This window comes from Mauremys mutica, chromosome 2 (assembly GCF_020497125.1).
Source record: "Mauremys mutica isolate MM-2020 ecotype Southern chromosome 2, ASM2049712v1, whole genome shotgun sequence".
In the NCBI taxonomy this organism is placed as follows: domain Eukaryota; kingdom Metazoa; phylum Chordata; order Testudines; family Geoemydidae; genus Mauremys; species Mauremys mutica.
This window is the reverse complement of record NC_059073.1, coordinates 254,237,623-254,248,636: the sequence shown is the minus strand read 5'-3', so window position 1 is coordinate 254,248,636 and position 11,014 is coordinate 254,237,623. Positions and strand designations below refer to the sequence as shown.

At 44.0% G+C, this 11,014-nt stretch overlaps 1 protein-coding gene across 1 annotated transcript in view; it reads right to left on the bottom strand.

The window, feature by feature from the left end:
- Positions 1-11,014, bottom strand: part of OLAH (oleoyl-ACP hydrolase) — a 34,942-nt gene that overhangs the window by 219 nt on the left and 23,709 nt on the right. The window contains exons 3-6 of the mRNA XM_045005438.1: positions 9,089-9,227; positions 6,542-6,641; positions 646-815; positions 178-260 (exon numbers count right to left, since the gene is read on the bottom strand). Coding sequence (XP_044861373.1) covers positions 178-260; positions 646-815; positions 6,542-6,641; positions 9,089-9,227 — 492 coding nt within the window. The remainder of the gene's footprint in view (positions 1-177; positions 261-645; positions 816-6,541; positions 6,642-9,088; positions 9,228-11,014) is intronic.

Here is an 11,014-nt window from a genome sequence, read left to right as displayed (position 1 = left end):
CTTGTTTCAAGATTATGGAAATCTTTCTAATTCCTTACGAATCATTCTGGCTCATATAGTGCAAGAATCCTTCATATTTCCATATTGATTAAAATGAGATTATGGACAGAGCTGCTCATTAATCTGATTCAACAGAAGTATAGCTAAATATTAGAGGCAAAGCACGCTACTAGTTACCTTCTAAATCAAGTGGCATATCTTCAGACCCACCAAAGCATGTAAGACCACAAGAGAGACCATCCATTACCAGTTCCTTAAAGCTGTGAATATAAAGGAGAGCTTAAATCTTTCCATTCTAGGTTCCCCCTCCATACACAAAATATCTTTCTCTTCCCTCTCTAAAACATAATAAAACACTTTGCCAATGTACTCTTTAGTGCAGAATGCAACCTGCTATTTACTTACTATAAATTGGATGGGGAAGAACTGAAGGAGAAGGAGTTGTTCTACCTTTAAGATTCTAGGCTGGATCTTTAATTATGCTGTTGTTTCTATTACACAAATGCTTTTATCATGGAAACAAAGATTCAGGGACAAAAATGGGAGATCCTTGTGTGATAGGTCTCAGTACAGGTGAATGTTCTATTTTAGACTATGAATGAATAGTCTTAGTCTCAGAATATACTGTAAAACTGTACTACTTACAGAAAGGAATGAACAACTGCCAGATCTGCTTTTAATGCAGGAATGTAGTGTTTCATAAAATTTTTGTTCTGCAGAAATGCAGGAGGAGTACCTCCAAGAGACTGTAGCCCTTTGATAATTTCTTCTTCGCCTTGGTCTTTTACCGTGTGGAGAGGATAACAAAGTGTTGTCTGAAAGCATCATATAAAATATATTAGGTGTTTCATAAAATACACTGTAAACAATTGTACCTAAAAGATTTAAGTCTTAGGAAAGAACCTTAAAGAACATCTAACCTGTGGTGTTTTCCCCTGTCCCCAATATAATAGTTGCATTATGATTTAGTGGCTGGTTGGTTTCAGAAGTCACACAATCTTTATAGAGATGATAATCTTCGAGTGGAAAAGAGGCTGCCCTAACACTTTCATAGAACACGCTGTACTGGTTATTCAGTGGATTATAACAAAAGGCATTGCTAAAGCTTTGTGTCTGTCTCTTGCTGCTAGACAATAGTTTCTGAAAATGTAGCATGTGAGGGAGACAGAAATATAAAAGCTATTCAATTTTTGGTGTGAATTTTTTTATTCTAAATGCTGAAACCAAACTACCAAAATAATGTCTTTATCAGAAAGCGAAGCAGAACTGTAGACATAAATTCAGCTGTAGTGGTGCTTGAGGGACCCACAGGCCCAGAAACCTTGCAGGAAATATTGTTTTCATGGAGGGATGAGACGTCATCCAAAAACACTGTTTCTAAATGGCCTGGAGGGAGATGCAGTAGGCGGTGCATGAGAAGCAGCAGCCTGGGGAAAATAGCCAAATCCCTGCTGGTCCCCTGAGAAGAGTGGCAGAACCACCAGGAACTCCGGAGTGTGAGGAAAGAGGCAAAGCCACCAAAGAATGGGGTTGGGAATTAAGGAGAGGGCAAAGGTACCAAGGACTGAGCAGGAGGTCCAGGAGAGGTGGTGTGTGTTAGGAGGGTGATGTACACCACTTCCATTTCTGGGAGGAAGGGTATGCTGGGTTTTGCCTGGATGCCTATCTGACTAGTAAGTGCATCACTGTAACAGGTAATGTGAGATGCTCTAACAACCTCAATTTAAGCTCCTCACAGATAATGGACTATACATGCATGAATCCTCATGTGCAGTGGTTGTCTTTTCTCTATAGACTTTACTAAACTCTGCATGCTAGGGTAGAGTCAGCTGCACTTTGGAAGGCCAAAGCAAGTACTTTATACATGATGGTTGTTGTTATGTCCTAGGGGCAGCCGGTGTAGGAAGCAATCACTTGAGGCTAGAGAGCAGACAGCTAACCAAAACCTCCATTTTATTTACAGGAACAGAGAGCTCACTCAGCCGGTTGAAACCGGCTGAGCTATCCCTTAATAGTCTAACTCAGTTGCCATAGTAACAAAACCCATGACAACCAAATACACAACATATTCCTCCCCCCCTAATAAGAACATCCCCTAAATAAAACACACACTAAACTAGAGAAGGAGGGTAGACTGCCTCCATTCCCGGCTAAACCCTGGGGATCATTTTGCCTCATAACCGTGGGTTCGCCCTAACTAAAGATCCAGCCGATGAGGAGGCCTTCTGTCTCTAGGTGGATTACGGCGAACTTCTGGTGTTGTTGCACCCAAAAGTACTAGGGGCTCAGGGTCCGCAGCACGAATATGTGAGGAGGTGGTATCAGCTCGTGCTGGGCAAAGGGGTATCTCAGCTGCCGGCAGTAATGGAGGAGAACAGTCAGGAACAGGTGAGACTCATGATTCGGTGTCTCACCAGGAGGGGTGAAGTCAGACCCCTCAACTGCAGATGGGTCCTGAAGACTGGCATGACCTGGCAACAGCTGATCTACATGTCGCCGCCAGGTAAGATTCTCTGCAGTCCGGACTGTATAGGAAACAGGTCCTGTTTGAGTGATGACTGTGGCCGGGACCCATTTAGCTCTGGAAGTATAATTCTGAGCCAAAACTGGCTGCCCTGGGCTAAAGGTTTGGTCTTTTGCTCTGGGTGCCCGTCTGATTACTTGATATTGCTGCTGATGTTGCACAGTTTGTCTGGGTTCAGAAGGTTTCAGCAGATCAAAGCAAGTGCGCAGCTGTCGTCCCATCATTAGAAAGGCTGGGGAAGCCTGGGTCGTAGCATGAGGTGTGTTTCTATAGGAAAGTAAGAAGGTATCCAGACGCTTTTGAATGGAGTGTTGTCCCTTTGCTGATTTCAAAGCGTTTTTCATTGTCTGCACAAATCTTTCAGCTAATCCGTTGGTGGACGGATGATATGGTGCTGACGTGATGTGGTGTATCCCATTTGCCTTCATAAAATTTTGAAACTCCTGAGAAACGAACTGCGGTCCGTTGTCGCTCACAAGTTGTTCTGGCAGACCAAAACGACTAAAGAGTCCTCGTAGTTTTTGGATAGTACTCTCTGCAGTAGTGGACTGCATTATAGAGACTTCTGGCCATTTAGAATGGGCATCTACTGCCACCAAGAACATGCTTCCTTCAAGGGGGCCAGCAAAGTCAACGTGAATACGTTGCCACGGGTTTTCAGGCCAGTCCCATGGGTGTAGGGGTGCCCACTGGGGTGCATTTCTTACACTCTGACATGACATACAAGCTTTTGCCTTCTCTTCAATAGCACTGTCCAATCTAGGCCACCAAAAATAGCTTTGTGCAATTTCCTTCATGCGCACTATTCCACAGTGACCGGAATGTAGCTGTTCTAACATCTGTGATCTCAGGGGTGGTGGAATAATGACACGCCTCCCCCACAACAAACAACCAGATTGGACCGATAACTCCGTCCGCCTGGACATGTAGGGAACAAGGTCGGGTGAGACCGGAGAGGTTTGTCGAGTTTTTCCATGCATCACCAGGTCCATAACTTGGGATAATACTGGGTCAATGCGGATTGCCTTCTTTATCTGAGTAGCAGTGATGGGTGTATTCTCTACCTGTTCAAAGTAGAAGATTTCCTTTTGGGCACTATCTTGATGTTTGACCGGTAAAGGCAACCTTGAGAGGCCATCTGCATTGCCGTGCAGAGTGGATTTCCGATATTTGATTTCATATGTGTGCAGAAAGTATCAATGCCCAACGTTGCATACGACTAGCAGCTAATGGGGGAATGCCTGTGTAGGGTCCAAAAATTGATGTCAGAGGTCGATGGTCTGTAAGAAGAGTAAACTTTCGCCCAAACAGGTACTGATGAAACTTCCTAATTCCAAAAACAATTCCTAATGCCTCACGTTCGATTTGGGCGTAGTTAGTTTCTGCTTTGCTTAGAGTGCGTGAAGCAAAAGCAATAGGTCTTTCTTCTCCCGAAGGCATAATGTGTGACACGACCGCTCCCACTCCATAAGGGGAAGCATTGCAGGCCAATTGCAGGGGTAAGGATGGATCAAAGTGCGTTAGAACTTCAGAATTTAACAATGCATCCTTAACTTTGTTAAATGCAACATCACAGGCTTCAGTCCACTTCCAGGCCTTGTTCTGCCCAAGGAGCTCATGAAGTGGTTTTAGCAGTGTGGCTAACTGTGAGATGAACTTTCCATAATAGTTCAGTAGTCCTAGAAATGAGCGTAGCTGGCTTACATTTCGAGGTGGGGGAGCCTCCACAATAGCTTTAACTTTTGCAGGGGCCTTATGAAGACCTGCAGAATCGATGATGTGTCCCAAATATTCAACAGAGGGCTTGAAGAATTCACACTTGTCTTTGCGAACTCGTAGGCCATACTCTTCCAGTCTTTGTAGGGTAGCCTCTAAATTCTTTAAGTGATCCTCTTCATTTCTTCCAGTGACCAGGATATCATCCAGATAGCACTGAACTCCTGACAAGCCACACAAGATCTGGTCCATAGCCCTCTGGAACAGGGTGGGAGCCGATGTGATTCCGAAGGGTAGGCGACAGTATCGATAAAGCCCCTTATGAGTCACAATAGTCAACAGCTCTTGGGACTTTTCATCGACGTGCATCTGTAAATATGCTTGACTCAGATCAATCTTACTGAACTTTTGTCCCCCAGCCAGGCCTGCGAAGAGGTCATCGATGCGGGGAAGCGGGTATTGCTCTGCACACAACACTGGGTTGACAGTGACTTTAAAATCACCGCAAATCCGGAGAGAGCCATCTTTCTTCACTATTGGAACGATAGGAGTGGCCCATGAGCTATGGGTAACTGGTATTAGGACTCCATTGGTGACCAGGCGCTCCAGGTCTGCTTCAACTTTTGGCCTGATGGCATATGGCACAGTTCGGGCTTTCAGATATTTTGGTGGACTGCCAGGTTTAATGTTCAATGTCACAGTGATTCCCTTCATACTTCCCAAATCATCTCCAAAAACTGCAGCATGTTTCCTTAGTATAGGGGTTAGACTGGTTTCTTCTTTAGTCATCCGGTGCACTTCTGCCCAGTTCAGCTGAATCTTCCCAAGCCAAGACCTACCCATTAAGGCTGGGTAGTCACCTCTCACCACAAACAGTGGCAATTTAGCCGCCTGTCCATTGAGCTCCATCTTAACATCAATAGTGCCCAACATGGGCACAGCTTCACCTGTATACGTCTTCAGAACAGTTTTTGTTGCCTTAAGCGGAAGATGCTGTAGCTTTTCCTTATACACAGTCTCAGGAACCAGCGAGACAGCTGCACCGGTGTCTAGTTCCATGCGTATAGGTTTGCCCTCCAATAAGGGGGTTACCCAGTATTCATGTGAGCCCGCTGCCAAAGACAAAACATGCAGTGGCACTTCCTCTTGTGAGGAGGTGTCACCTTGATCATCCTGGGTCTGCTCTAGGGTATGCAAGGTTCCTCTTTTTGTCGGCCAGACCACAGGCCTCTTTTTCTTTTGTTTACAGGCATACTCAATGTGTCCCTTTTTCCCACAGTGTCGACACACCAGGTCCTTACACCAGCATTCTGATGCCTGGTGACCCAGCTTACCACAGCAGTAACATTCTTGACTCTGCACCGTTTTGTGGGTCAGTTCTTGTGACACTTTTTGCACCCTAGGGGATGCACCGATGTATTGTGCCTCCCTTGTAGCCAATTCCATGGAGACAGCAATATCAACAGCCTTCTGTAATGTAAGCTGAGCCTCTGTCAGTAGGCGCTTCCGTATAGCTTCACTGCAGAGGCCACACACTAACCTGTCACGCAGGGCATCATTTAACATCTCTTAAAATTCACAGTGTTCTGCTAGCTTTTTTAAAATGGCTACAAATTGTACAACGGTTTCATCTTCCTTTTGGTCTCTTTTGTGGAACCTATATCTTTCAACAATTACCAGTGGTTTTGGGGAGAAATGAGACCCCAGGATTTCCACAATGTCACTGTAAGATTTAGTCTCAGGCTTAACAGGGTGTAGTAAGCTGCGTAGCAGAGAGTAGGTTTTAGCCCCTACAACAGTTAAGAATATTGGCACCTTCTTCGCTTCTGTAATGTCATTTGCAATACCAAAAAGCTCAAAACGCTCAGTATACACATGCCACTGCTCTGTATTCTCATCAAAAGGCTCCAGGGGCCTGGTCAGAGTAGCCATGATTTTTAGTTTCACTTTCACAGTCAGTGCAAACAAGCAGCTTTTTTTCTTTGTTTGGTCTTTACCTTGACTTCTACTTCCTTCTGTTACTGGAGCAGCACCAGGATCCCATCCTCGTCGCCAGTGTTATGTCCTAGGGGCAGCCGGTGTAGGAAGCAATCACTTGAGGCCAGAGAGCAGACAGCTAACCAAAACCTCCATTTTATTTACAGGAACAGAGAGCTCACTCAGCCGGTTGAAACCGGCTGAGCTATCCCTTAATAGTCTAACTCAGTTGCCATAGTAACAAAACCCATGACAACCAAATACACAACAGTTGTATAGCTAAATACTATTTTATTTCATATTATCAAAGATTATATCACTTACATGTGGGGCACCTGCGCTTGATATAAAAAGATGCAATGGTTGTAATCCATATTTTTCTTTCAAGTGTACTGCAACCGCAAAACTAACATATGATCCAAAACTGCATTTAAAAGAGAAGCCAAATTAATCTGACTAAAAACATATCTTGCAGGACCCATTTAAACACAGTTAGAATCCCAACTCTAGTAAGGTGCAATTACTGTGGTAAACATTCTTAGAAACCATAAAATGGTACTTTGGTGCAGTGTGTTATAGGTCTCTAATTACGAGAAGTAACTCTAATGAGTAATGATGTTAGTCAATTCCCATGTAAAAGAGAAATCAGATTGCAGACCAGACCTAGTACAGCACTTTTGCTTCTTTCACTGTTCCACTTTGCTTACAATATGAATGAATGTTTTGAATATTCCTTGAAAACTAAGTAACCTTCAAAATCCATTTGCTCTTCCATTATTAGTGTAAGCAGCAACATTACTATTAAGAGTAAACAGTCATAATCTAAGTAATTATTATTACACTAATACACTTATTTAGAAGGTATCTGTACCTGAAAGGTTCTGACCCTGACCAATATACATAACAAGAATTTCAAAAAAGCAACAGTGAAAGGATGGTCTAGTGGTTAGGGCATTAGCTTAGCCTGAGCGCAAGTCCCTGTTCTGCCACAGACTTACATTGTGATCTTGACCTAGTCATTTAGTCTCCCTGTGTGTTCATTCTCCCTCTGTAAAATGGGGCTAGTAGCATGTCCTTGACTCACAGGGGTATTGTGAGGTTGAATAGAGTAAAGATTATGAAGTTCTACAATGATGGGGGCCATATAAATACAAGAGAGAGATCATGGCCATAAGCAAACAGATCTCAGAACTTACCCCCCCACACACATTAGTGCTACTGATGTACTTTGGCTTGTAGTGTGGCAGGCATTCTAAAGACAGGTTGTTGACTGAAAGTACTCTGCCGCAATGGCACTGTGCCATTGTACACCAGCAGAGGATCTGGCCTGCAGGGTGAGACAGTGGGCAGTTCCAATTCTGTTTGTTTCACATGTCACTCTCAAAGATAAGGCTGAACACTGTGCAACCCAGAGAGTGGTCATTTATTAGTTAAGGCTTTATGTTATATGTGCTTTGACAGGCGTAAGCTCTGTAATATATACTTGCTGACAGTTGGCTTTCAAGGATATCCCAAAGCAGTTCCTTGCAGTAAAACACAAAGGTGTTGATTACTAGGGAGAGATCACCATTCAGAACAAGTAAACTTCCAATATTTTGAAAATGGAAAAAAGCACTTTTGACCTCCCCCACAATATGGGCCTCCATATTCCACTTATGGTCATAACTGACTGCTCAGTCATGAATCCAGTTCTGTAAATCCCATTAAGAGAGAGAGCTACTGAAGAAGAAATATACTCCAGAAGTTTTCCACTATCCAGAAGCAATAGCTCAGTCTTATGTGCACTGAGCCTCATCCACTTGTCCCACATCCATCCTTGCAAACTCAGCTAGGCAGGAAAGGCACTACTCTGTTGTGGGGACACAGTACTGTAGATCTGGGCATACTGCAGATATCTCAGGGTGGGTATCATATCAGTTCACTGAATGGCTCCACTTGTACACTGAACAACAAAGATGACAATTGATCACCACTAGAATCCATATAGAAGTGATTTCAGGATAGGTGTGTAATCACCCAAGCTCCACATCTACAAGTAGATCTACTCTGGAACAATCCTAGTAGGACAAACAGCTCCTTGTGGTTGATGGTTTCAAAAGTACTGAGCAGATTTTTCTACTGGTAACATCAGACTGTTTCACAGAAATGACAGACACTACATACCACTTGGCTATACCACAGCCCCAGCTGGATTGGTCTACATCAAATAGTCTCCTTCCATGCATATGCTCATGAAGTGCACCCAGTTTAGCCACCATTCCTTTTTAAAAAAGGAAGGTCAGAGTCTAGGTAATAACTAAGCACAGTACTTAGTTTCAACAAGAGGATATTGAACACATACATAATAAAGAATAACTGGCTAGATGGTAGTACTCCAGAAAAGGATCTGGGTGTTATAGTGGATCACAAATTGAATATCAGTCACAATGGAAAAAACTCTTTCATAGTTCTAGTCTCTACAAATGTGCTGCTGTAGCACTTGTAGTGTAGATCTACCCTCTGATTCTGTTTCAGCCAGTCCAGCACTCTGCCCTGGGGGAAAGAGCTAAGGAAGTCACTGTCTACACTGTGCACCTTACAAGGGCGCAGCTGTGCCGCTGTAGCCACACCGTTGTAAGGTGCATTGTGTACCTGCTCTTTATCAAAATAAAACCACCTCCAACAAGGGGCGGTAGTTTCATCGCTGGGAGCATGGTTCCCACCGACAAAGCGCTGTCCACACTGGTGCTTTTCGTCGGTATAACTTTTGTTGTTTCTTCACACCCCTGAGTGACAAAAGTTTAACAACAAAAGTGCCAGTGTAGATAAAGCCTAAGTATCCAGCCACAGATTTTAGGCTCCTTTGCCACATATTTAAAAAGATTTTTTTACCTGTGACCAAAAAATGCAAAAGGTTTCTCTTGCAAGTCTTGAAGCAAACCACCAGTAATGTCATTAACGATAGTTTTCATGTCTTTTGCAAAAGGTTCATTAATACGAGAGCCTCTTCCAGGAAACCTTATAGAATAAACTAGAGGGGAAAAGAAAATTATAGTCATTTCAGGTCTCTCTAAAATTCATGCCTTTAGATTACCAAAACAGAAATTAACCACACAGTTTTTATTTATTCTGCAGAAAGCAAATATTAACAGCCAGTTACATAAAGGAAGGTTTTTACATTAGCGAGGATAAAGATTAGGTGAAATTTTAACCCTGTGGTCAAAATTTTAACCCTGTGGGCTTCACTCAAGAGCTTGGTATTAATTTTTTTATTCCCAACTATTATTTGCCCAGTGTAAACGGGCCGACTCACCGCCGCGGCGCCTCCTGCTGGTTTACCTGGGGAATTGACTCTTTTCCAGCGCGGAGCGCCCTCTGCAGGCCGGTGATCCCCCTTTTTACTATCGGCGCCGTGTCCCTCCCAGGACCCGGTGCCCCTTTTACTATAATTGGGTCTCCCCCTCCCAGGGGAACCCCCACCCTGCTATCCCCACTTTGCCTCAGTAGTGGCCACTGACAGTCATGGTCTAGCCCCACACCCTGGGGCAGACTGCAGTATCAGCCCACTCATCACAGACAATAGGGGTTTGGACCTGCTGCTTTGTCCTAACCCTGGGCTGCCCTCTGCAACTCCCAGTACCTTTGGCCCTTTGCTAGGCCGCAGCCTGGGGCTTTCCAGGCTGGAGCTTCCCTAGCTCCTCAGCCTGTCCCCCAGCCCTGCTTCACTCAGGTATCTAGTCTCAAGCCCTAAGCAGCCAGGCCTATCTCCCTCTAGAAACAGAGAGAGACTGTCTGTGCTCTGGCTTCCCTGCCTCTTATAATCCCTGTTCAGTTTGGGGCGTGGCCTCCAGCTGCAGCCACTTCCCTAGTCAGCTCAGCCAAAAGCCCCTTTCCAGGGCTGTTTTAAAGCCCCACCAGGCGGGAGCGGATAGCCACTCCGCTACACCCAGTTTATTTGGATTGTAAGATCTTTGAGGCAGGGACTGTTTCTTACTAGGACTCTTGACAGCAACCCAGCACATAAGCCCCTGATCTTAGGTGGGGCTTCTAGGTATTATTGTAATATAAATAATAATCAGCATTTTAGTTGAAGTATGAATGTTCTCTATAAAATACCATCCCGCTAGAATCCTAAACTCTATTGGCAACTCTTTTGCACACCCTTTGCAATCTTTTTTTCTTTGCAGGCTTTTCACTTATTACCCCTAGTAGAATTTGGAATCGTGAAATTTATTGACATGGTTGTATGTTCCTTTCAGAAGCTTGGTCTTCAAAGGACCATCCCTGCATTTTTACCCCACTGTTGTATAGGGCAACTGAACAACGGGATAGATTGTAAAAATGTTACTGTTTTTTCATTCTCCTGTTCATAGGACATGTCCTTCAAAGGTCACATGGAAGCAGGGGGGTCACACACACCAAGAACTAAAAGTATTGTACTTAAAATAAGCCACCACATAATACAATAGGTAGCAGGACAAAAATACAGGGTCAGGCCTTTTATAACTTTTTTGAGCACAGTTAAGACAGTTCTGAAAGCGCATGCTGCTCTCTGAATTTTACTCAACAGTAGCTGGAATTGTTCTGAGGCCCCCCTCTCCCAGTAGCTTTTCTGGAAGTATTTCCGTCTAAACAGAAGACTCTTTTTTTACTTCAAGGAAGATTGGATGTGACTGGCACAGCAATTCACTGGAGGTATTCAGAGTTTGGGGGACTGGTTTTATTTTAATGCTCTCATGTAATGCCAGATTATTCTCTTTTCTTTGTGAAAGGTCTGGAAAATAGCCATGGCTTCTCTCCTTCAAAAAGTGCAAGTAT